The 27,434-nt window shown below is 42.1% G+C and overlaps 1 protein-coding gene across 8 annotated transcripts in view; it reads left to right on the plus strand.

Moving 5' to 3' along the window:
• CFAP100 (cilia and flagella associated protein 100) overlaps positions 1-27,434 on the plus strand; it is a 63,882-nt gene that overhangs the window by 26,013 nt on the left and 10,435 nt on the right. For 5 of the 8 annotated variants that reach the window (XM_077116301.1, XM_077116294.1, XM_077116297.1 and 2 more), the window contains exons 9-13: positions 7,879-8,060; positions 8,434-8,475; positions 8,553-8,679; positions 16,951-17,002; positions 17,085-17,236. In XM_077116301.1, the coding sequence (XP_076972416.1) occupies positions 7,879-8,060; positions 8,434-8,475; positions 8,553-8,679; positions 16,951-17,002; positions 17,085-17,236 (555 nt within the window). Of the gene's footprint in view, positions 1-7,878; positions 8,061-8,433; positions 8,476-8,552; positions 8,680-16,950; positions 17,003-17,084; positions 17,237-20,030; positions 23,657-27,434 lie in introns of those variants that run through there. The other 3 variants (XM_077116302.1, XM_077116300.1, XM_077116299.1) reach the window with 3 other exon arrangements.

Below are 27,434 nucleotides of genomic sequence, written 5' to 3' on the forward strand. Positions count from 1 at the left end.
AAAAGGCTGCTAGATGGCAACTTGAAGCCATAAGAAGAAAATAAAATAAAAGCATTGATAAAGCTGAAGTCACTGGAAAATAGAAGGCTGTATTATTGTACTTTTGGTTTATAACTACTTTTCCCCTCTATATGATTTAACAGGCAGATGTGCAAAATAACATTTTAAATCTATGTTAATGGGTATGTAATAGATAAAGATGTAATCTGAAACAACAATTAATATAAAGGGAATACAGAGGTATATAGGGGTAGAAAGTTTCTATACTGCTGAAACTAGGTTGGTACTAGTCAAACTAGTTTGTTGATAGATTAAAATATTAATTGTAATTACAAAGGTATCCACTAAGGAAATAACTTGAAAATATGGAGGAAAAGAAAGAAGGAAATAAAAATGATACACTATAAAAACAACTAAATACAGAAAAAGAAGGCAGCAATGAAGTTATTGAGGAACCTTATATAAATCATGTTCAGTGAATTGTCAGACATGAAAGGACAAATATTGTATGGTTTCTCTTAAATAAAATATTTAGAATTACCAAAGTCATAGAGACAGAAAGCAAAACAGTGATCACCATGGGTGGAAATGGGGAATTGTGATGTTACTGTAAAGTGAGTATGAGTTTTGGTTTGGTATGAGGAAAATAGTCTGGAAATAATGGGAAAGTTATACCATATTATTAGTGTACTTAATGTCAAAGAATTGTCCACTTAAAATGATTGAAATGATTTTTATGTTATGTATATTTTACCACAAGTAATAATAAATAAATTATTTTTTAAAAACTTACAAGGCATACAAAGAAACAAGTAATGATGACTGTTTTAGTTTGTAAAAGCTGCAAAGATGCCGTATACCAGAAACAGAATGGCTTTCAAAAAGAAGAATTTATTAAGTTGCAAGTTTATAGTTCTAAGGCCATGAAAATGTCCAAACTAAGGCATCCAGGGAAAGACACCTTGATTCAAGAAAGGCCAATGAGTCCAAAACACCTCTGTTAGCTGGAAAGGCCCATGGCAACATCTGCTAGCTTTCTCTTCGCATTTCATAAGGCTTCCCTGGGGCACCTTCCTTCCACAGGGTCTCTGGCTCTGTGGGCTCTATTGGTTCTGTTGGCTCTGAGCTTTTTTCAAAATGATTCTCTCTTATACGGCTCCAGTAAGCAACCCTGCCTTGAATGGGTGGAGGCACATCTCCATGGAAACCATCTAATCAGACATTACTACCCACAACAGGGTAGGTCACATCTCCATGGAAACAGTAAAGATCCCACCCAGCATTATCAAATGAGAATTAAAGAACTTGGCTTTTCTGGGGCACCCAACAGATTCAAACCAGCACAATAGACCATCCAAAGAAAGAAGATAAAACACCAGAAACCACCAACAAAGAAGATCAAACCTTGGGCATATCAGACAAACACATTTTTAATACAACTGGTCTTAAATATGCTCAAAGATCTGAAGGGAAACATGGACAAAGAACTAAAGGATACCAGAAGATGTATATGTACAAAATGAGTATTTCAGTGAAGAGATAGAAATCTTTAAAAGGAACCATACAGTTCGAAACCACAATAACTGAAAATTTAAAATTCAACAGCAAATTGGAGCTGAGAGAAGAAACATCCACTGAACTTGAAATTAATTGAAACTATTCAGTCTGAGAACAGAAAGAAAACATAGTGACAAAAAGTGAAGAGATCCTAAGACACCTGTAGAATGCATTCAAGTATATTAACATATGTATTATTGGATTCTGAAAAAGAGAGAAAGAAGTATAAAAATATTAAAAGACAGAATGGTGGAAATTTTTCCATATTTAGTAAAAGACAAATATATATGATCAACAAACTCAATGAACTCTAAAAAAGATAAACACAAAGTCATCCACACCCAAACACATAATCAAACTGTCAAATGCCAAAGACAAAGAGAAAATCCTGAAAGCAGCAAAAAAGAAGAAATACATCATGTACAAGGAGCTCCATTAAGATTAAATGCCAGTTTCTCATCAGAAACAATAGAGGCCAGAAGACACTGAGATAACATATTTAAAGTGCTGAAAGAAAAAACACCAACCAAGAACTCCATATCTGGCAAAACTGTATTTCAAAATTGAAGGAGAGTTTAGGACATCCCAGATAAACAACGCTGAGGGAGTTCAACAACCACTAGACCAACCCTACAAGAAATGCTAAAGAGAATCTTCAGGTTGAAAGGAAAGGATCTAGAGAGTGGATTAATGACACATGAAGTACTCAGATCTCCAGTAAAAGTAACCAAATGGTAAATATAGTTGCCAATACTATTGCCTTATAGGTTTCTAACTCCTCTTTTTACCTCTTATAAGATCTAAAATGTCAATTATGAAAACCAATGATAAATTTATGGCTTTTGACATAGAGATGTGATTTGTGACAAGAACAACTAAAAGGAGGGGAAGGAAGATTATAGAAACATAGCTTGTGCATGCTACTGAAGTTGAGCTGTTATCAAATCAAATGGCATAGATTCAGAGTTTAAGTTTTAAGCGCCATGGAAAAGAAAATATCTAAAAAGCAAGTACTGAAGGAAATGACAAGTGGTTATCTACAAAAGATCAACTAAATACAAAAATAGTAATGGAAAAATTAAGGAACAAAAAATACATAAGACTTATAAAATCAAAACAGCAAAATGGCAGAAGTAGGTACTTTAAATACAAATGGATTAAGCTATCCAGTCAAAAGGCAGAGACTGGAAGAATGGATTTTTTAAAAAGCATGGCCCAACTATATACTGTTTACAAGAGACACATCCAAAGTTACAAGCAGTTTGAAAGTAGAAGGATATAAAAAAATATATTCTATGCAAAAAAGAAACCAAAACAGAACCAGGGTGGCTATACTAATATTAGACAAAAATTGTTACAAGGGACAAAGAAGGATGCTATATTTAATTAAAGTGTAAATTCATCAAAAGATATAGCAATTATAAATAAATTTACACCTGAAAACAGAGCACCAAAATATATGAAGCAAACTGAGATATTTCAAGGAAAAAATAGACAGTTCATGCCAATGTTAGGAAACTTCAATGCACCGCTTTCAATAATGGATATAACATCTAGACAGAAAACCAATCAGAAGATGGAGGACTGGAAAAAAATACAATAAAGGAACTAGACTTAACAGGCATATATAGAACATGTCATCCAACAGCTGAATACACATTATTCTCAAGAACACACCGATCATTCTCTATGGAGACCATATGGTAGGTCAGAAAATAAGCCTCAATAAATTTTTAAAAAAGATTTAAATCATATGAAATATCTTCTCCAAACAAAATGGAATGAAGCTAAATATCAATAAAAGAGAGAGAACGAGATGTGGAAATTGAACAATACATTCTTAAATAACCATGGGTCCAAGAAGCAATACCAAAGGAAATGAGGAAATATCTTGAGGAAAATGAAAATAAACACACAACATACCAAAACGTGTAGGATGCAGGAAAGAAGGAAAATTTATAGCTGTGTGTGCTTACATTAAAGAAGAAAGATCTCAAATCAACAAACTTAACCTCACACCTGTAAGAATTACACAAAGAAGAGCAAACTAAACTCAAAGTGAGCAGGATGGTAATAATAAAGATTAAAGCAGAGAGAAATGAAATACAAAATAAAAAGACAGAGTCTTTCAAAGAACAAAAGTTTGTTCTTTGAAAGCCATCAGTAAATTTGGCAAACCTATAGATAGTCTGACAAAGAAAAAAAAGACACAAATAACTAAAATCAGAAATGAAAAGGTGGAAATTACTACCAACCATACAGAAATAAAAAGGATTATGAGGACATTTTGAACAATTGTACACCAATAAATTAATCTGTATGAAATTGACAGATTTCTAGAGACAAATTACCTTAACTGACTCATTAACAAATAGAAGTTTTCAATAGACCGATCAATAACAAGTAGAGATGGGATTTGTAACCAATAATCTCCTAAGAAAATTCCAGGACCAGATGGCTTCAATTCTTTGAAACATTAAAGAAGAATTAGCACTAGCCCTTTTCAAACTGTTCCAAAAGTTGAAGAAGAGGAAACACTTCCTAACTAATTCTTTAAGACTAGCATCAACATAATACCAAAGCTAGATAAACATATCACAAGAAAATTACAGATCAATATCTCTTGTGAATATAGATGCAAAAATACTCAACTAAATACTTGAAAATCTAATCCAATAGCACCAAGACCAAGTGTGATTTATCCTTAAGAACATGAGGGTGGTTAAAATAAGAGAATCAATAAGTGGAATACATTGTGTTAATAGAATGAAGGAAAAAAATAACATCATGATCCTCTTATTTTAACACAGAGAAGGCATTTGACAAACTCCATACCCTTTCTTGATAAAAGCACGCAGAAAGTTAGGAATAGAAGGGAAATTCCTCATCATGATAAACGACGTATATGAAAACCCACAGCTAGCATCATACTCAATGGTGAAAGACTGCAAACTTTTCCTCTAAAATTAGGACAAAGACAGGGTTGTCTGCTCTACCCACTATTATTCAGTATTGTACTGGAAATTCTAGCCAGAGCAATTAGACAAGAAAAAAAAAAAGACACCCTAATTGAAAATAAAAAACTGAATCTATCCCTGTCCACTGATAACATGATCCTATATAGAGAAAACACAGAAGAATATGCAAGAAATTAATAATAAATGAATTCAAAGTGGCTGACATGCAAAAGCCAGTTATATTTTTTAAACACCAGCAATGAATAATCTGAATAGGAAATCAAGAAATCAATTTCATTTACAAAAGTAACTAAAAGAATTAAATATCTAGGAATAAGTTAACAAAAGGATGTAAATGACTTGTACATGGTAGATTACAAAATATTGCTCAAAGAAATTAAGCTGACCTACATGAATGGAAAGATATCCTGTGTATGGACATTATCAAGATGTCAATACTACCTAAACAGATTCAGATTCAACACAATCTCAGTCAAAAGTCTAACAGCTTCTTCGCAGAAATAGAAAAGCCAATGATTAAATTCATATGGAAGGGCAAGTGGCCCTGACTAACCAAGTCCATCTTGAAAAAGAAGAATGAATTTGGAGGATGCATACTTCCCACTCTCAAAATTTATAATAAAGCTACAATAATAAAAGTACTGTGGTACTGGCACAAGGACAGACATATAGACCAATGGAATAGAGATGAAATAAACACACAAGTCATTGGCCAATTAAAATTTTTATTGTAATAGCATTTTATTTAAAACCCATATTCCAAAATATTATCAGTTTCTATATGTAATCAATATAAAATTAATAATGAGATATTTTACATTCTTTTTTGTTGTACTGAGTCCTCAAAATCTAGGGTGTGTTTTGCTCTTTTTTTATGTTTAAATGTTTGCTCCATTTTTTTTTTTATTTTTACAGACAAACATTCCTCCTTATCCCATTCTCTCGTCCCCTGGTAACCTCTATTGTACTTTCTATCTCTGCAAATTTTCCTCTTCTAGTCATCTCTTATAAGGATATTATATAATATTGTCCCTTATGTGCCTTATTTCACTGAGCATAATGGTTCTTCCATGTTGCAGAATGTCTCATAGCTTTCTTATGGTTGAAGAAATTTGAGTACGTATCATATTTTGTTTATCCATTCATTTGTTGATGGTCACTAAAGTTGTTTCGACCTTTTGGTTGTCGTGAATAATGCTGCTGTAAAAATTGATGTTTGAGACCCTGTTTTACTTTCTTTGAGTATTACTTAGAAGTGGAATTGTCACTTACTATGTTAATTCTATACTTTTTGAGGAACAGATATGACCTATTGATTTTTGACAAGGGTGCCAAATCCGCTCAATGGGGAAAGAACCATCTCTTCAACAAATCATGTGAGAAAAACAGGATATCTACATGCAAATGAATGAAAGTGGGCCCCTACATCAGACTACAAAAATATTGATTCAAAATCGATCAGTGGCCTAAATATAAGAGCTAAAACTCTTAAAAGAAAATGTAGGAAAATATCTTCAATACCTTGTTTAGGCAATTCTTAGACTTTATGCCAAAATCACGGGGAACAAAAAAAATAGATAAATTGGAATTCATCAGAGATAAAAATTTTTGTCTAAGGACATTATCAAGAATGGTTTCTTAGACTTTACACCCAAAGCACATGCAACTACAGATAAACAGGACCACCTCAAAATTAAAAACTTTTGTGCTTCAATAGACTTTATTTAAAAAGTGAGCAGACAATCTATTCAATGGAAGAAAACATTTGGAAACCATACCCAATATGGATTTAATATCCTGAATATTTAAAAAATTCCTACAATTCAGCAACAAGAAGATAAACAACCCAATTAAAAATGAGCAAAAAACTTGAACACACATTTCTCAAAAATATATATATAAATGGCTAATAAGCACATGCAAATATGTTCAACATCACTAACCATTAGGGAAATGCAAATTACAACCATAATGAGCTACCATTTTACACCCAATAGGATGGCTATTATTTAAAAAAAAAAACAAAGAACAAGTGTGTAGGAGATGTGGAGAAATAGGAACACTCACTCATTGTTGGTAAGAATGTACAATGGTACAGCCACTGTGGCAAACAGTTTAGCAGTTCCTCAAAAAATTATAAAATTATCATAAGATCCTGCAAGATCACTTCTATGTATATACCACAAAGAATTGAAGACAGGGACTCAAATATTTCATGCCAATGTTCATAGCAGTATTAGTCACAGTAACCAAAAGGTGGAAACAACCATGTGTCCATTGGCAGATGAATGGATAAACAAAATGTGATGTATCTATACAGTGGAATACTATTTAGCCATAAAAAGAAGGAAATTCTGCACATGCTATAACATTGATGACCCTTGAAGATGCTGAGTGAAATAACCCAGACACAAAAGGACATATTATATGATTCAACTTAAATGAAATATCTAGAAAAGGCAAATCCATAGAGACAGAAAGTATATTAAAAATTAAAATTAATTTTAATTAATTAAAATTGGGTATGGTTTCCAAATGTTTTAGATTGTGTCTTTTCATTTTTTTGATAAAGTCCATTGAAGCACAAAAGTGTTTAATTTTGAGGTGGTCCTGTTTATCTTTAGTTGCATGTGCTTTGGGTATAAAGTCTAAGAAACCATTCTTGAGGTGACCAAGGGCTAGAGGGAAGGGGGAATGGGGCGTTATTTCTTAATAGCAAAGAGTTTCTGTCTGGGGTGAGGAAAACGTCTTGGTAATGGATGGTGGTGATGATAGCCCAACATTGGGGCTGTAGTTAATACTGCTGAATTGAACAGATGATAGTGGTTAAAATGGGAAATTTTGTGTTGTATGTATGTATGTTACCAAATTTTAAAAACAAAACAAAACATGAGAATGTGTTGCCCATTGTACAGATGGGGTGACTGAGACCAAGAGAATTTGTGTTACTTTCCCCAGGTTACACCACGGGCCACTGGGAAACAAGGCTGACTTGGCTCAGAGGCTGCCTCTGCTCTACCCCCAGGAAGAGAGGCAAACAGAGTCCATAGGATAAACTAAAACTTGATCCATGGAAGGCTAATGGCCCATGGTGGGAATACCCTTCCCTGTAACTCTGGGAGGTCCTGACCACTTTGATGAGTGCTCTCTCCCTTCCAGGCAGCACTACTTTTGTTCTCCCAGACAATAGTACTGGGAGAAGAAAGCGCCCATCCCAGGCTCAGCCAGAGTGGAGGGCAGGATGATTGAGTCCAGGTTACCAGAAGAGGAAGGGGCATCTCTGCTGGAGAGGCCTTGCTGTGGGCAGGAGCCTGACCTCACACTTCCCCTCCTCTGAGTCTAGCGAAATCTCCAAATTTGAAGACACTCTGCAGCATTACAAGACCTACAAGGATTTCCTGTATAAGCTGTCACCCAAGGAGTGGTTCGAAGAACGGGAGAAGAAGCGCTTGGCTCTCAAAAAGGCCACAGAGGTTGCCCAGACCCCCAGAGAGAGTACTGGGGTCTCCACACCAGGAGACAAAGGTAGCAGAAAAGAGAGGGGGCGGGTCCCCAGGGCCTCCCCTCTCCTGGCTAAATGGTAGGGGACTCGGAGGAGTCGAGGATGATGGCTGGCCCACCCATCCATAAGCCTGACTCTGAGGCTATTTGGGCAGCCCTAAGCACAGTGTCCCAGCCCCTCAGCCATCCTGTACCCAGAGCTCAGTACTACATGCTACCAACATGGGGAAGCTGGAGCTGCTGGCCAACTCAAATCCTGGGGCTTTCCTCCCAAGCTTCTCTCTCCTCCTGAGGCCAACAAACCTAGTCCAAAAGGCCTGGGGAGTACGAGGGCCTCAAGCACCTGAAGCCTGGTTCCAGCCAAGGCTATCTAGGATTTTTTCTTTGCTTCCTGTAGAAGTGAAGGCCAAGGGCAAGATGAGCTCTCCAAGGGGCAGAGGTACGTGGCGGCCTGAGGCTGGAGGAGCACCCCGCATCCAGCAGGGCATGCAGAAACCATCTCTCTGCTTCCTCCAGAAGGGCAGGGCCCCAAGAAGCTCCCGAAGTTTCTCCAGGCAGTACGGCTGGGGCAGACCGTGTCAAGCAGCAGCAGCCTCCAGCAGAGCAGTCATCCCAGTGTGTCCAGTGAGCTGGTATCCAAACAGTGAGTGGACGTGGATGGGCTGATGAGGGGGCTGAGGGCCAGTGGGGAGCAGCTGGAGAAGTTACAGTGGGACCCCAGCCAGGGACCCCAGATGCAGGGCCCAGCCTGCCGCAGGACATTGTATGTGTCTAATGAAACCCATAAATCGGCATGTTTTGTAAACAAGGTGAACTTAATCCTGGAGTGGCACTTGTACAGAGTACACGTCCATGTCAGCCAACCACAACCTTGGGGAAAGGCCGGCCAGAGAGGCCAGAGCTTATGATTTTTTTCAGGACAAGCTGACAATCTAGATTTTTTATGTAAAGTTACCCAGACCTTTAAAATGTCTTTATTGGGCTTATATTTTAAAATGTTTTATTGTGAGATAGATATTGTTTTAATTTGTTAATGCTGCCAGAAATGCAATGTACCAGAAATGGGTTGGCTTTTATAAAGGAAATGTATTGTTACAAGTTTACAGTTCTAAGGCCATAAATGTCCAAACTAAGGCATCCATAAAAAAATACCTTGACTCAAGAAAGGGTTGATGAAGTTCAGGGTTTCTCTGTCAGCTGGGAAAGCACATGGAAACGTATGCTAGCTTTCTCTCCTGACTTCTCATTTCTAATGGCTTCCCCAGGGATCTTCTTTCTGCATCTCGAAGGGTCTCTGGCTATGTTAGTGCTGAAGCAATTTCCAAAATGGTTCCCTCTTCAAAGACTCTAGTAAATGACCCCACCTTGACTGGGTGGAGACACATCTCTATGTGGCCCACAACTGGGTTGGTTAAATCTCCATGGAAGAAACTTTATCAAAAAGATTCCAACCAATAATATTGAATTTGGGTTAAAGAATTATGGCTTTTCTGGGGTACAAAACAGCTTCAAAATGGCACATTCCACCCTCTGGACCCTCAGAAGATATGTTCTTTCCATAAACAGAATACATTCATTCCATTACAATATCACAAAGCCTTAAACCATTTCAGTAACAATACAAATACAATATAAAGTCTAAACCAGTACAAAATCTCATCAAGGTCAGCTACAGGCATGGTCTGTCCTAAGGTAAAATTCTCTTCTGGCTCTGGCCCTGTAAACTCAGAACAGATTATCTGCTGCCAATACAAAGGAGGTACAGTCATACAATAAATGTTCCTATTTCCATACAGAGAAATTGGAAGAAACAGAGGGATCACTGGACCCAAACAGTTCCAAAAATCTGCAGGGCAAACTCCATTAGATTTCAAAGTCTGAGAGTCATTTATGTTCATGGCTGTAGAAAGCATCAGTCCCACCATTCCAAGAACCTATGCAGTGGCCCTGCTCTCTCCAAACACTGCGGTGAGGGTTGCAACCTTGGAGGGATATTGGGGAAACCACTTTTTTCCCAGCTCCATCCTCTCCACCACTGGTGCTGCATCCAGGCTCTCTGCCATCTCTGAGGCACACGCTCAACCCCCTCACAACAGTGTGGTGGCAGAAGGCTCTCCCCAGTCCCCAAGGAGTGTGCGCCACCCTCTCCAAAGTCTGGGGCACCAAAACTCTTCCTGAACATTGAGACAGAAAGCCTGCCTTCTGCCTTTGGGGCTAACTCACCCTCGCCAAGTGCAGTGGGTCCACTCTCCTGGTCTGAGGTTTCTTGGCTTCACCCCTTAGCTTCCATGGTTCTGCCTCTGAAGTTACTTTTCCTTCAATTTGTCCTTTTTCTGTCCCTTTTAGCCCAGACTGGCAGTGGTTCTGTTTATACAGATCCCGTAACACTCTTGTTGGTTTTCTATGCAGGAGGCAAGGATCATAGCCATCGGACAATAGGACTTTCCACAAATCTTTCCTGAATAACTTCATTTCCAATTCTAGTTTTTCTGAAATGGCTGAAAGCTTCCATGTTTGGTTAAATCTTCACTTGGAGCACAATTCTCTAGGTTCTCCCTTCCTGGAAGCCAACAGTTTTCCAGACCATCAATTTCTAGTTTCTTTGTACCCAAGAGTTCAGTTTTCAGCTAACCTCTTTCCTATCACATTTTACTATAAGTTGCAAGGAGAAATCAAGCTGCATTTTCCACATTTAGTTTGGAAATTTTTTCTGCTATGTATCCAAGATAATGGCTTTTTATATCTGCCCTCCATCCAAAACCAGTAGTCAATTTTGCAAAATTTTCTGCCTCTTTAAAACAAGGATCACCTTCCTTCGTTTTCAGTACCACATGCATCATTTCTGTCCCTTTAAGGCCTCCTCATAAGTATGTTTAGAGTCCACATCTCTACCAACAGTTTCTCCAAAGCATTCTAAGCCTTCTCTATCAAGCTCCTTACAACCCTTCCAGAATCTTCCTCTTATCCATTTAAAAAGTCATTCTAACATGTTTGATAATTGCAAGCCACTGCACCCCACTTCTCTGGTACCAAAATCTGTTCTGGTTTGTTAATGCTGCCAGAAATCTAATATACCAGAAATGGGTTGGCTTTTATAAAAGGAATTTATTAAGTTACAAGTTGATAGTTCTAAGGGCATAAAATGTCCAAACCAAGGCATCTAGAGAAAGATACCTTGATTCAGGAAAGGGCCAATGATATGCAGGGTTTCTCTGTCAGCTGGGAAGACACATGGTGTCTGCTATCTTTCTCTCCTGGCTTTGCATTTCAAATGGCTTCCCCAGGGGCATTTTCTTTCTGCATCTCCAAATGTCTCTGGCTATGTCAGCTCTGAAGCTTTTTCCAAAATCACTCCTTATTAAAGGACTCTAGTAAGTGACCCCACCTTGAATGGGTGGAACCAATCTCCATGGAAACCACCTAATCAAAAGGTCCCATCCAGAATTGGGTGGGTCACATCTTCATGGAAAAAACTTAATCAAAAAGATCCCACCCAACAATATTGAGTAAAGATTACAGAACTTGGCTTTTCTGAGGGTACACAACAGTTTCAAACTGGTATATATATATATCAGCAAATTTATAATTTTAAATATTTTTAGTGTATAGCTTAGTGGCATTAATTACATTTACAGTTTTGTGCTACCATCACCACCGCTGATTACCAAAACTTTTCTACTACCCCAAATAGAAACTCTGCACCCATTAAGTAATAATAAACCATCCCTCCCTTCCCTGGCTCCTGGTAACTTCTACTTTCCACCTCTATGAATTTGCTTATTCTAATTATTTTCTTTAAGTACAATCATGCAATATTTGTCCTTTAGTGTCTGGCCTATTTCACTTTGTATTGTCTTCAAGTTATAACCACACTGTAGCATGTACTAGAACTTCATCCCCTTTTAGGGCTGAATAATATTCCACAGTATGTATTTACCACATTTTGTTTATCCATTAATCCACTGATGGACATGTGAGTTGCTTCCACCTCTTGACAATTGTGAATAATGCTACTAGGAACATGAGTGTGTGTCAGTTTGCATCCCTGCTGTCAATGCATTTGGGTATATGTCTTGAAGTGGGATTATCACGTCATGTGGTAATTCCAGGACTAATTCCCACAGCAGCTGTGCCATTTAGTTTAGTTTGGTTTTGCTTTGAATGTAGGTAGATTTGCCAGTCTTTCTCTGGGACGTCTGGTTTTATACCATGATTTGATATACATTTTATATAAATCTTCTCTCCAGTTTTAGAGGATGTTTGCTGCTTGCTCACAGTCCTGCTCTGACCCTCAAACCCTTCTCAAGTAGGGTTTCAGTGCCCTTGACAATGGCACGCCCACCTCTCTGCTTCATGGTGCTGGCAGGGTCGATAATCACATTATGTGGCCTGGTGAGGGTGGCTCCACTGGAGCACTGGCTCTGACAAATGGCTGCAGCCTCAGATGGGCACCAGGCATTGTCCTGTAGAGTACTGGGATGCTGCCAGGGGCTGGCCTGCCCATGGGGTCTGGACCCTCTTGGCCAGAGGATCAGGTTTGTCCTGTAGAGTACTGGGATGCTGCCAGGGGCTGGCCTGCCCATGGGGTCTGGACCCTCTTGGCCAGAGGATCAGGTGGTCTGGAGAGCAGAATGAGGTGCAGGTGGCTGGTAGGCATTGGTGTGGGAGGTGGTATCTCCCAGGGCCAAAGCATCAGGGGAGAGGGTGTTTGGGAAAGTCAAGGCTGGATCTGTTGGCCAAATGGAATCATTTAATGCACATTCCAGCTGAAGGCCAAACCTCATTCTTGGGTCTCCTTTCCCTTCCAGTAACTCTAGATCCATTCCACCTTTTGCCACCAACTTCCTGGGACTGCCTCAAACCTCCTGGCAATCTCCTGGAATTCTTTCTGCAGCTGGAGCTGATGTCCCCCACACACCCTTTGCTCTCCAGCCACCATAAGTGATTCAGCTCCCACGCTGACCTCACTCCTCAGACAGCCATGCCGAGTGGCCTCACACTCTCTGCTGTTCTTACATCACTAGAATGCTGTGAGACTAGGGCCTGAGGTGATTCTAACAGCACCCTCTCTGAGTTCATGGGAGATACATTCCCAGAGAATAAGGCCCTGTGCCAGGTGTGGCTGAATAACTCTTTGCTAAAGAGGGTGTGGCTGGATAGCTGTTCACTAAGGAGATTAGGTGACTGACACATGGAACCAGTTGACCATCTCAGAGGATGTCAGGATTGGAAATGCAGCTATCCAGGAGGGATATGTGGAAGATCCTTTTGTCTCATGGCCTGGGTCCTTTTAAATTGCATGGAAAACCAACAAGGTTTTTGAGAATCTGTATGAGCAGTAGCACTGCCACAGAACCAGGGCAAAATGAAGAATAACTTCAAGAGCAGAGCCATGGAAGAAGAGGTCTAGGCTGAAAAGATCTCATCAGGACAAGAGAGAGGAACTTCTGCCCTGGTGTTTGGAGTGAGTGGGCCACCTGCCCTGGAGTTCGGGGAAAATGACGACCACACTACTCTGGGACTCAAGAGGCAGTGGGGGGCATATGCCCTGAGTTTGGGGAGAATGTGGCTACTGCCCCAGTGCTTGGAAAGGGCAGGATGGTCACTCCATCAGACCTGGAGGACAAAGCATCGATCCACAGCTGACTCTCAAACCTTGGATAGAGTTTGCCCTTAATGGGTTTTGGACTTACTTGGGATCTCTGACCAGTTTTCTTTCCAGTTTCTCCCTTCTGGAATGGGAATGTCTGGCCTATGCCAGTCCCACCATTGAATTTTGGAAGCAGATAATTGTTCTCTAAGTTTAACAGGTCTACAAACAGAGAAGAATTTTGCCCCAGGACAGGCCACTCCCCTTACTAATTTTGATGAGATTTTGGATTTAGAGTTGTTTTGGCTTTTGGGGTTTTGGGATAGGATAAAGGTATTTTGCATATGGGAAGAACATGCTTTGGGAGGGGGGTTGTCCATAGGACAGCCTGTGATAGATTACATCATGTCCCCCAACAAGGACATGTTTTGGAGCCTCCACTTCTTCAGCACTAAGCTGGAGGTCATGGCCTGCATCGCAGGTGGTTGCAGGATAAGAATTCACATATGGAATGTGCCTTGCCCAGAGCTGATGCCACTGATGGCAGTCAGTCTTCTCAACAAGGAAGGGAAAATGCTGCTTAAAAATTACAGCATGGGTGGGCCGCGGTGGCTCAGCGGGCAAAGTGCTTGCCTGCTATGCCGGAGGACCTCGGTTCGATTCCCGGCCCCAGCCCATGTAACAAAAAACGGAGAAACAAAATACAATAAAACAAGAAAGTGTTTAAAGATGTTTCCCTTTCTTCCTTCCTTCCTTCCTTCTATCCTTCCTTCCTTCTCTCTGTCTTTCCTTTAAAAAAAAAAAAAAAAAAAAAAAAAAAAAAAAAAAAAAAAAAAATTACAGCATGGATGGATGAAAGCTACTTTGGAAATTAAGAAAGTCCAGCTCCTCATCCAGACCAAGAAGCTTCAGCTTGGGACATGGGAGGTTGAAGGTGGAGAACACATAAGAGAAGCTGTTTCCTCTGCCTAGATGGACTCTTATCTCTGGAATGCTCACCATGCAGCACACCCACCCCATGTTGGAAAAGACTTTGAAAGCAGAGCTTTGGAATGACCCACCTGGGTTTGAATCTGACCCTCCCATCTATGACTCATGTGCCCAAAGCTGCTGAGTACAGTTCGGCAGGTCGTAGACTGCATAAAGGTACTCAACTGAGAAGGTGGGGGAGGCTGAAATAGCCCATGCCCCACCCATCAAGCCAGGCAACCTCACCCAATCTGCAGCAGGGTGGCTTTTCAGAAGGATGCCTTATGTATTATCAGGGCCCCGCAGGAGAGCTTGGGCAAGGTGGTCACATCTTTAATCCAACATTCTTCTCTATAAAAAAAAAGCACAAGTATATGGCTGGTCTGCATTTGTGAATTTGACTAATCACTAAAATTTGCTCATGACCCCTACAGCAATACTCACAGCCCTTTTATGGTCATTCACGGACGTGTAACAAAACACTTAAAAATTTTGAGTCACCTGATGCACGACATTCCCTCCTGAAGTCAAACAAGGCCATGCTGTGCCTTCTTGTTTCAGTCCCATTACTGCCAAAAATGTCCTTTTCATGGCCTATTTACTGCTGCAGCCTTTTGCATTCTTGTGCTTTCTGTGGGTGATTTCACTGTTTAAAATGCTCTCCAAGCATAGCGTTGAAGTGCCGTCTAGTGTTCCGAAGTGCAAGAAGGCTGGGATGTGCCCTTCCACAAAAACATCAATGCAAGATAAGCTTTGTTCAGTCTTATCTAAGGTATTAATATTAATATATCAGTGTTACTGAGAAAACCATATATATAATAATGCAAATACAAGTGCAAGGTAAGCTTCATTCAGGCTTATCTAAGGTATTAATATTAAAATCATCAATATTACTGAAAAAAACATATATATAATAATGCAAGTGTGCATTGATGGGTTGATGAAAAGGTGGCCTGAGTCACACAGGAACCTAACCCTGTATTCCTCACCAGTAATGGTTCAACATTCATAAATTCAGCGTTGGCAACTACTTTATAGAACCTAACTGCCTCAGATAATGAGACTCAAACATCAAAACAGTGTGAGGGACATACCACAAGTTTGGAAAGTGGCTTAGTTATGACCATGGCCCCTCCTCCAGGAAGCCCTCCTTGATTCCCCCCACCCTTTGGGGACTTACACTGATCATCTCTATGGGATTCTTTGTCCCCACTTCAGTCTCATCGCCCCAGAGTCTCATGCAGCCTGGGCCTGTGCATCCAGCCTGTGGTCTGCCCTGAGGGAACGCCCTACCCCAGGTTCTTGGGGTCTTGCCTTGCTAACCCAGGCCTTGAAGTCCTCTTTGGTAGACTAAGAATCAGGAGCCATGCTTGGAAAGAACTTTGAAGAGACACAGCTGTGGGGGGTTCTTGCCAGCCGGACAGCTGCCTATTGTGAGCATAAACCAGGTGCTGGGCCTCTGGTTGGATCCAGCCCCCTAACTCCCAGCCAGCAGAACCTGCACCGTCACAGGCTCCGGCCGGAGCAGGCGAGGAAGGGATGAGATGAAAGCTAATTAGGAAATCGGTCGTAGTGGGTCCGCATCCAGAGGGAAAAGCCCCCAGCTGTCCACTGTCCCCGGGTGCCTTCGAGGGCTCCGTCAGCAAGCTAAGGGATCAGTGCACATGCTATCTTTCTCAGCCCCTCTCTGGGCTGGCTTGGGACACAGCAGCAAACACAGCCATCCCTGCCCCTGTGGGGCACCAATCACAAGGGGCCAACAAGAAGTGCCAGGACCTGGCTGCAGAGGTAGCAGGAAGGCATCTTAAGGTAGCTCTCCCAACTCTGCCACCCTAGTAAAGGGAAACAGCAGGTATAAAGGCCCTGAGGTAGGGCTGAGTACCTGGAGAGAGGAAAGAAAGCTGGTAAAGCAGGGATCAGAGTGAACCAGGAGGGGAGGGGAAAATGAGGGGTGGGAAGGCAGGATAAGGAGGGGACCCCGTCAGGCCCAGAACGGAGGTCAAGTGTTATTCTAAAGAGCCATTCTTGAGGTGGGTCATGAGATGAGCTAGTTGAAAATTTGAAAATATCCCTTTGGTGACAGCTGCAGGGGCGGGGGTAGGCGGCTGGGGGTGCGTGTGTCATGAGGAGGTGCTGTTGCCTCGGGAACTCATGGACACGCACGGCTGGAGCGGGGAGAGGAGCAGGGGTAAGGGGAAAAGGGGAACAAGTGGGGAGCCAAGGTTCCTGCGCTCCTCGGGCCACCGACAGTGCCTGAGCCGGCTGTCGCTTTGCGCATGCGCCTCTGCTTGCCCCGCTCCCACCTGAGAGACTGTGGCTGCTCTGAGAATCCCTGACGCTGCGGTTTCTCTGCAGGTCGAGTAGTGCCTTCCTCTCCGCCCCAGAGGACCCAGACAGCGACGGCGAGGTGCGTGACTGCAGGGCCGGCGGGGCCTGGGGTCCGGGTTCCGGCCCCTCGGGACCCAGCAGACCCCGCGTTCCGGCTGCAGGAGCTGGAGCTGTACTTCACCGAGCCCCAGCAGCTCCTGGACGTCTTCACGCAGCTGGAGGAGCAGAACCTCTCCCTGATCCAGAACACGCAGGAGATGGATGAGACCCTGGAGGACCTGAGCTTCACGCTGAAGAACACCCAGAACCGCATGTAGGTGCTGCCGGCCGGCTCGGCCTGAGGCTGGGCTTCCCGGGCTGGCAGCAGGCTGGGCAGGTTTCCCCATCCAGGGCCAGGAGGCCTCACCCTGGGGAGAGGGAGCATCCCCTGGGAGAGGGGAGCTGCACGTGGCCCAGAGCCCGGCTGGGAGCCACAGTGGCTGGTACTGACCACGCCCTGGAACATTCTGTGGCCCCAAGCACAGCATCTCCAGGACCTCTTCTTCATCCAAGTCCCTTTGTGCCGACTCCAGGCTCCTGGAAGGCTGGTGAGGCCCCTGCTGGGATGGGGGCAGGAGCAGGCCTGGTGGGGGAACAAGGGTTAGAGAGAATCAGGCTGGTCAGACAGGCATGCTGGGACCCGTGTGGCGCCGCGGTGGGGATGGGTAGATGGAGCTGTGATCCACCTACCAGTGATGGGTGGGTGGAGCTCTACAACCTGAGCTGAAAAAACCTTACTGAAGGAGGGGAGGCAAACCCGCTTACCCAGGGCAGGATGGCTGCCAGGACTGGGGAGACCCTTGGAGGACAACTCCAGCTGGAGTTGGGAAGAAGGTCACCAGGCCAGAGGGGCTGCAGGTGAAGGGGGGCTGCTGCCCAGCTCTGACATGGAGCCCAGGGCCCTTAGGATATCCCTCCTGCTGGGTGTGGTCATTGGCCATTTCCAGTCTCCTGCTTGGGCCCAGCAAAGTGGGATGGGGCAGGGCCAGGCTGGGCCACCAGGTCAGGCCTTTCAGGAGCAGAGTTATCCACACACTCAACAATTACTGGGCACCTCTCCTGGGTGAGGCTGGGTTCTCTACCAGGTTCTAGGACCTGTGAGGACAAAGATAGGGCAGCTCGTGGAGCTGACAGCTGATGGGGGAAAGAGACAACAACCAGGCCAACAGATATGACTTCTAGATGCTGGCACATGCTAAGAGAAAAAGCGCAGTTATTTGAGAAAGGGTGACTGGAGTGGAGGAATGACAGCAGATCAAAGAGACAGGAGGGCTTCCAGAAGAAGGCATCATTTGAGCCACGTGAAGACCTGAGGTGGAGAGCACAGCCAGTGCAAAGACCCTGAGGTGGGGAACAGCCTGATGGTCTTGATACCCCTTGGGTGAGCCATGCTCCTGTATTCACTTCCCATTGGCCTGTGGCCAGCAGTCTCCAGAATGATGCGAAGCCACGAGCTCTCAAAGTTTTATTTCCTGGAAATCTGAGAGCTGGCAGAGATAACAGAGATGAGCCAGGAACAGCAGGCAGCCTCCCGGTTTCCCAGAGAACCTGGCAAGAGCAGAAGCTCCACTTCTGACACACAAACTCACCCACACACTTACACACATACACTCACTCACACACACATTCACTCACACATGCACATTTGCATTCACTTACACACACACATACACTCACACACATACACTCAATCCTCACTCTCACATTTACTTACACATGCATGTGCCCTCACACACACTCACACTCATATTCCTCTCAAAGCACAATCCTGGAGGTACTATCCTGTAGTTGGTCTTCAGCAGGACAAGCCACCTCAACAGCTGGGATCACTGACACTTTATTTCCAGGGGAGTCACAGCCCACATGCTTTTAACCTTTATGAACGCAACCACCCTTTCTCAGCAAAAAACAAAATGCAGATTTTAAGCACTGTGAAGGAGTAATCTCTCCAATATTGGAAGGAGTGGCTGTGTTAGAGACACTGTAGAAAAAATACTGCAATAACCTTCAGAATAGAGTTATTCATAACAGCCAAGAAGGAAACAGCCGAGTCCATCAGCAGGTGCATGGATCAACATGTCCTATATCCACACCGTGTGCATTTGGTTCTTATTGCTGCCGAAGCAAATTACTACCAACTGTGTGGCTTAAAACAGAGCAAATTTATTATCTCAAATTCCTGGAGGCCAGAAGTCAGTCATGAACCTCACTGGGCTAAAATCAGGATGTTGGCAGGACTGTGTTCCTTTCCGGAGGCTCCAGGGGAGAAACCATTTCCTTGACTTTTCCAGCTTATAGACGCTGCCCGCATTCCTTGGCCCCTTCCATCTTCAAAGTAGCAAGGTCCAGTTGTGTCTTTCTGACATTGCATGACTCTGACTCTCTTCTGCCTCCCTCTCTCACTTAAAAGGACATCTGTGATTATATTGGGCCCACCTGGATAATCCTGGATAATCTCTTCCACTTCAAGCCTCCCTGATAAGCAAGCTTAATTCTTAATTCCATCTGCAACTTAACTCCACTCTAGCTATGTAAGGGAGCATATTCACAGATTCCACTGATTAGAACATGACATTTTGGGAGGTGGGCATTGCACACCATGAACTATTACTCAGCAACGAAAAAGAACAAATTATTAATACAACATGCAACAACATGGATCAGTCTTGCAGGCATTTTGCCAATGGAAAGGATCCAGACACAAAAGGGTACAAACTATATTATTAATTTGAGCTTCTATAACCAGCTCATTTAATTATCTATTCTACATAACAAATTATCCCCCAATTTAGCAGCTTAAGATCATCCATGTGCATTTTATCATCTTATGATTCCTGCAGAGCAGGACTACAGGCACAGCTTCACTGGGTCCTCTCTTCAGGGCCTCTCACAGATTGCCACTGGGGGCCACCTGAACTGTGGTCTCATCTCAAGCTCCCCTGGGGAAGGGCCTACTTCCAAGTTCACTTACGTGGTTGTTGGCAGGATTCAGTTCCTTAGGGGTTGTGGGATGGTTGCCCAGGGGTGACCCTCAGTCCCTTGCTTCATGGCTCTCTCCATCACAACAGCTTGTTTCATCAGTTTGCAAGCCAAGAAGGCAACAGAGTCTGCAGGAAAGATGGAAGTCACATTCGTTTGTATCCCAGTCACAAAAGTGACATCCATTCCCTATTCCATTGGTTGGAAGCTGCTACATTTGGCCTGCATTCCAGGGGAATTACACAGAAGTGTGAGCGCCAGGAGGCATGGATCAGTGGGCGCCATCTTGGAGGTCTCCCTTCTACCTGCGCAAAACTAACCTGTGGTGAAGAAACTTCAGATCATTGGCTGCCCATGGCTGGGGATGGGGAAGGAGTTAACTACAAAGATACTTGAGGAAATGTGGGGATGATGTTCTATATCTTCATTGTGCAGATGCTTACTCAGAGATATAAACTTGGTAAAACCTATTGAGCTGTACATCATAAATGGGTGCGTTTTATCCTATGTAAATTATACCTACATACCAAAATATGCAAGGGCAAATGTTCTGAACTGGATCGAGTGCCCCACAAAGACATGTTCAAGTCCTAACCCCAGTCCTGTGGGTATAACCCTCCTGTAAGTTGAGTCTTTGAAGATCCCTCTTAAGACAGGACTGGACTAAATCAGGGTTGACCTTAATCCAATATGACTGTAATCCTTCATTTGGATGCAGTTGTAGGAGTGAGGAGGGGACAGAAAGAGACAAGGCAGCCATGTGATGGAGGCAAAGACTGAATTATAGATTGCTAGCAAGTCACCACTAGAATGCTACCTTATTTTGTACTTTTAGCCTCCAAAACTGTAAATCAATAAATTCCTGTTGTTTAACCTAACCAGTCTGTGATATTTATTTTAGCAGCACTAGCTAAGACAGTGAATTCAGGACATTTTAAGGCTGACTTTGTTCATTGTCTTTAGGAGCCTTAGGGTTTTAGGATGTCAGTTCTCCTAACCTTCATGGATGAGAAGACAGAGCATCATTTATTCTCTGCCAGGGGCAGCACTAGAGGGAGGCAAGTGAGACACCCAAGGCACAAAATTCAAGGAGGTATGTACATGACCCGAGAGTGACTGCTTCCTTATGTGTCATGCCCTGGGTCCCTCACTTGCTTCCTTCTAGTCCCAGCCCTGTTCTATGCCTACCTTGCCATGATTTTGTTGAGATGTTCACTCACCAGTCCCTTCCAGGAGAAACCAAGAACCCAGACTCAGGAAGATGGTGCCTCAGACACAAAAGAGAAAACACAGGTGTCCCAGAACATGGTGGAGGTAAACAACAGAACTTGAAAACAAGTTAGTTCTGCACCTCCTGGCAGCCAGAGAGAACATGGAAGTAGTGGGCTATGCATTGCTTATGAATCAATGTGAGGAAGCTGAACAGAGGAATTCAAATGAGATGGAAACCTGAATGTGGGCATCTGACCCCCTGCATGGTATAAGGGAATAGAAAAGAGAAAACAATGCCTGAATCCCTTCCTGGAAATCATGCAAAACTAGTTGGCTTCCTCCAGGAAGGGACAGATCAACAAATAAATCAGAAAATTAACAGAATGGAATCCAGCAGAACCCTACACACCCCATAGCTCTGAGGGGCCAGGGTTGGCGGTGAGAGGCCAGAAGAATTCTCAGAGCCCATCTTTCTGGGCCACCACTGAAGCACCGTACGCAGCAGAAGTCACTGGACTGCACCAAACTTGGTCCAAGGGAAAGGCACTGGGTTGGCTGAGTCTTGGGCAGCCATGCAAGATACCTGCTACCGACAGCTACCACCCACATGTGGACATGGAATTCCATGGCTCAGGGGAAAACCATCCTTCCACATCACCCAACAGCCCAGGCACCATCTTGACACCCAGTGAAAAGGGCACAGTTCATCTTAAGCTCTGGTACTGGACTAGTGTTGACTTCCAGCTCTAAGGACAAGCAAATAGAAAAATGTCACTGAGGACACAACAAAACACATTCAATAAAGGGACAAGTTGGAGACATCAAAGCAAGTGTTTTCTTACAATATGGATACTGTAAGATTAGGGAAAAATTTTCCTAAGTCCTCTTCTTTAGAGGCATTGCATCCGTGTCACCAGAGAAATCCATCTGGGAGCAGGAATGAACATGGAGGTAGGGGGGTGGTTTAAGATTGTGAGGAAGATGGAAAAACAGGCAATCAGATCAACCAGGTTGGCAATGACAAACTAGAGATGCCTTCCAGGACTCAAAGGAAAAGGTAAAAAGATGAACATGTGGAGAAAGGTAAGTATGCCACAGGAGTATGTAGGGAATTCCTGGAGACAAAAACCCAATGGAAGAGAAGCAAAGACCAACAAGTCAATGGATGTAAACCTTCCTGAACTGCAAAGAAGGGTGACAGCACGTGCTCCAGGCTTGCATTCAGACATATTCCAGGGAAATTTTAGATTGAGAAGAAAACCGTACAACTGTCAAAGCAGACAAGAAGAACAAACAAGCCTATAAAGGAACCAAAAATTTTACATACCTCACCTGTTTCCTCCAGAATCCTAAACACTAAGATCTAACATGATTCTGGAGTTTGGGTGGGTGGAGGGGGGCCTCCCTTTTTTCCCTTGTTGCTACTGATGTTTTTGCAGGAATATGATACATCTTGCTATTCTGCCTGGTCGTTTGAATGACCTTTATTAATGTTTGGTGTTACTTGCTGCTTTTATAAAAAATCAGTATAAAATTTATGATTAGGTGTCCCCGAAGTAGTTCTGAAGAGATCTTCTTTCTTGTTACCTTAAAAAACAGCAAAACTTCTCCAGTTCAGCCCAGTAGCTCTAAAAGAATTTCAAACATATAAACGTATCCACCAAAAGTGGACAGAAGAGTATAACAAGCTCCTAAATTCACATTATCCAGCTTCAACAGTTAACGATTTAGAGCCAATCTTGTTTCATCTACAGTCCATCCACCTCCCCATCTCACATATTACTTTGAAGCAAATTCTGGATATTGTATAATTTCATCTGAAAATATTTCAGGAGGTATTTCTAAAGCAACAAGGACTCTAACATAATCACAGTGCCATCATCACAGCTAAAAAAAATAACTGTTAATATCAAATATCTGTTTTCACATTTCTTATGTCTCATAAATACCATAAAAGGTTAGGTTACTGTTTTAAAAGCTGTTTAGATTAACATCCAAATAGGGCCCACATTTTACTTGTAATTGTTTTTATTGGGGGAGGAAGAAGTGTAACTTTATTGGAAATTTAGAGAGGTAGAAAACAAAGCAGGTTTGTCCTCCCTTCTCCCTCTTTATAAAAATTTTTATTATACTAATATATATGTATATTTGCCACTGTAATTGTTGCATTGATTACATTTACAATTTGTGCTACCATCACCACCATCTATTACCAAAATTTTTTTATCACTCAAAACAGAAATTCTGTAGCTTTTCAGCAATAACTCCATATTCTGCCTCAATCCAGCCCGTTAAGCTCTAATCTGTATTTTTCTTCCTATGATTTTGCATATTCTAGATATTTTACATAATGGAACTATATATTGGTCCTTTAGTGTATGAATATTTTACTCAACATAGTGTTTTCAAATTTCCTACATGTTGCTTAATATTTCATTGTACATATTTTTTATCCATTCATTTGTTGGTGTACATTTGGCTTGCTTCCACCTTTTGGCTTTTGTGCATAATGCTGCTATGAACAGTGGTGCACAAGTATCTGTACAACTTTCTGTTTTCAGTTATTTTGAGTATATACCTAGGAGTGGATTCTAATTTTTCCCACTCTTCACCAACACTTATCTTGCTTTTTTTTTTTTTTAATAATAGCCACTCTGGTGGTTATAAAGTGATATCTCATTGTGCTTTTGCTTTGTATTTCCCCAGTGACTAACAGTGTTGAACATATTTTCATGTGCTTATTGGCCATTCTTATATATTCTTTGGAGAAGTATCTATTCAAGGCCTTTGCCCATTTTTAAAATTGGGTTGACTTGTAGGAGTTCTTTATGCATTCTGGATATTAAACCTTACCAGATATATGACGGCCAAATATTTTCTCATCTTCTGTAGGTCATCTTTTCACCTTCTTGATAATGTCCTTAGATGCAGAAATGCTTAAAATTTTCATGAAATCAAATGTCTCTATTTTTTCTTTTCTGGCTCATTCTTTTGGTACCAGTTCTAAAAATCTACTCTCAAGTAGTGGCTATTATTTTTTAAAATGCAAAATGAGTGTTGGTGAGGAGAGGGGGGGAAATTAGAATCCACTCCTAGGTATATACTCAAAATAACTGAAAACAGAAAGTTGTACAGATACTTGTTAATGTAGATTTTCCCTATGTTATCTTCTGAGCCTTTTGTGTTTTTTAGCTCTTAGGTCATTGATCCAGTCTTAATTAAAATTTGCATATGGTGTGAGGGGGGAGGGGGTCCAACATCATTCTTTCACATGTGGAAATCCTGACTTCCCAACATCATTTGTTAAAGAGACTTTCTTTCCCTGTTTAATGGACTTGGCAGCCTTGTGAAAAATCAGCTGATCATAGATGTGTGGGTTTATTTTTAGACTCTCAATTCTGTACCAATGCTCTATATGTCTATCCTTAATACCAGTACCAAACTCTTTCATTTCTTTAGTTTCATAGAAGGTTTTAAAATCAGAAAGTGTGAAACCTCCAAATTTTGACTATTCAGAGCCCAATATGAATTTGAGGATTGGCTTTTCCATTTCTGCAAGTAAGAGGGATTGTGTTGCATCTGTAAATGAGTAGTATTGACATCTTAACAATGATAAGTCTTCTAATCCATGAAGAATACAGGATTTATTTTCATTTTATGGGATCCTAGTTTCTTGCAGTAATGTTTTATAGTTTTCAGTACACAAATCTTTCACCTCCTTGATTAACTTTATTCCTAGGCATTTTACTCTTTTAGATGCTGTTTTAGTTTCCTCATTGCTAAAACAAGTACAAGCAATGAGTTTGCTTAAACAATAGAATTTACTGGCTTATGGTTTTGATGCTAGGAAAAGTCCAGATTAAGGCATTGCTGCCTGCTGGTCATCCTTGGTCCTTGGCTCTTCTGTTACAGTGCATCTGGCAGCCTCTTCTTGCCTCTTTCTTTTCTTCTGGGTTCTGTTGACCTTCAGCTTCTTGTTTCCTGTGGCTTCTCTCTCTCTCTCCGACTTTCACTCTGCTTATAAAGGACTCCAGCAATCCAGATCAAAGCTCTCCCTGATTCATTTCAGCCATACTTTAACCAAAGTGACATCTTAAGGAGATCTTATATACAATGATTTCACATGCACAGGAGTAGATTAAGTTTAAGCACATGTTTTTCTGGGGTGTATAGCTCCAAACTACCACAGTTTGCCCTCTGGGCCCCCAAAAGACGTGTTCTTTCTATATGCAAAATACGTTCATTCCATCACAACATCCCCAAAGCCTTAAGTCATTTCAGAAGCAATGCTAAGTAGAAAATCTCACCACCATTGGTTATGGGTGTGTTCCTTCCTGGGACAGAATTCGCCCTCTGTCTGTGGACCTGTGACTCATAGAGAACAAGTTATCTGATTCCAGTGTACAATGGAGGGACAGGCATAGGATGGACATTCCTTTCCAAAGGGGAGAAATTGGAAGGGTACAGGAATAACAGGTCCCAAACTATTCTGAAACCCAGCAGGAAAAGCACCATTAGAATTCAAGGTCTGAGAGTCATCTATGGATTGATGTTCTGTCCTCCAGGCCTATGCACTGGCAGCTCCACCCCTTCCAAGTGCAGGGAAGGAACTGCCTTTCCACATATGTGGCTGGGCCCCCTCTCTTGGCCCAAAGATATCTCTTCCATGTAGACCTCAGCTTCCATGTTCTGCACTTGAAGTCGTTATTCTTTCAGTTCATTCCTTCTCTGTTAATTTCAGCCCAGGCTGGCAGTGGTTCTGCTCAGACAGATGTCACAAGAACCTTGCTGGCTTTGTGTGCCATTCACAGCAATCCAAACAATCAGTCAGAAGAGTTTCCATAGATCCTTCCTGCACAACTGCATTTCCAATGCCGACTTCCACTGAAATGGCTGGTTGGATCCATGTTCATTTAAACCCACACATGGAGCCCTAATCTCTGGGAACTCACTTCCCAAAAGCTCAGAGATCCACCTCTAGCCCTAGTCTCAAAGCACACTATCTGGAGAGGCCCAGGATTTTCCAAACCATCAATCTCTGCTTTCTTTGTGCTTAGTTCAGTTCTCAGTTAATCCCTTTCCTCTCTCATTTCACTATAAGCTACAAGGAGAAATCAGGCTGCACCTTCCACACTTAGCTTGGCAATTTCCTCTGCTAAATATCCAAGCTCTGCCTTCCATCCAACAACAGAATTCAACTTTGCCAAGTTCTTTGCCATTTTAAGGCAAGGATGATCTTTTCTCCACTTTCCAGTGGTACATATCTCATTTATTCTAAGGCCTCGTTGGAAATACCTTTAGCATCCAAATGTACCAACAATCTCTTCAAAGAAATCTAGGCTTTTTCTGTCAAGCTCCTTACAATTCTTCTACCCTCTACCCATTACCCAATTCCAAAGCTGTTTCCACATTTTTTGGTATTTGCAAATTTGCAAAATTTGGTATTTGCAGCACCGCACTTTCCAGTACCAAAAACGGTTTTAATTTCCTCATTGCTAAAGCAAATACTATTCAATGGGTTTACTTAAACAATCGGAATTTATTGGCTCATGGTTTTGAGGCTAAGAGAAATCCAAATCAAGGCATCACCAAGGTGGTGTTTTCTTCTCAAAGACTGGTGTTCTGGGGCTGGTGATCCTTTGTCCTTGGCTCCTCTGTCCCATGGCAATGATCATGGCAGTCTCTCCTGACTTCTCCCTTCTCTTCTGGGTTCCACTGGCCTTCAGCTTCTCACTTCCTGTGGCTTTCTCTCTCTGATGTTCACGCTGCTTGTAAAGGACGCCAGCAATCCAGATTAAAGCCCATCCTCATTCATTTGGGCCACACCTTAAATGAACTAGCATCTTGAAGAGATCTTATTTATAAGGGTCTATACCCACAGGAGTGGATTAAGTTTAAGAACATGTTTTTCTAGGGTACGTAGTTTAAATTCCCACAGATGCTATTATAAATGTAATTGACTTCTTGATTTTGCTTTTGGACTGTTCATTGTTAGTGCATAGAAGCACACCTGATCTTTTCCGTGTTGATGTAAACCCTGACACTGTTGAAATTTTTAATTAGATCTATCAGGTTTCTTGTGAATTCTTTTGGATTTTCTATATGTAGGATCATGTCTTCTGCAAATAGAGATAGTTTTACTTCTGCCTGTCCTATTTGGATGCCCCTTACTTCCATTTGTCTAATAGCTCTGCCCAGAATGTCCAGTACAGTGTTGAAAAATGAACATCCTTGTGTTGTTTTTTACCTTAGAGGGGAAGTTTTCTTTTTCATCGAGTACG

This window comes from Tamandua tetradactyla, chromosome 9 (assembly GCF_023851605.1).
Source record: "Tamandua tetradactyla isolate mTamTet1 chromosome 9, mTamTet1.pri, whole genome shotgun sequence".
Taxonomy (NCBI): domain Eukaryota; kingdom Metazoa; phylum Chordata; class Mammalia; order Pilosa; family Myrmecophagidae; genus Tamandua; species Tamandua tetradactyla.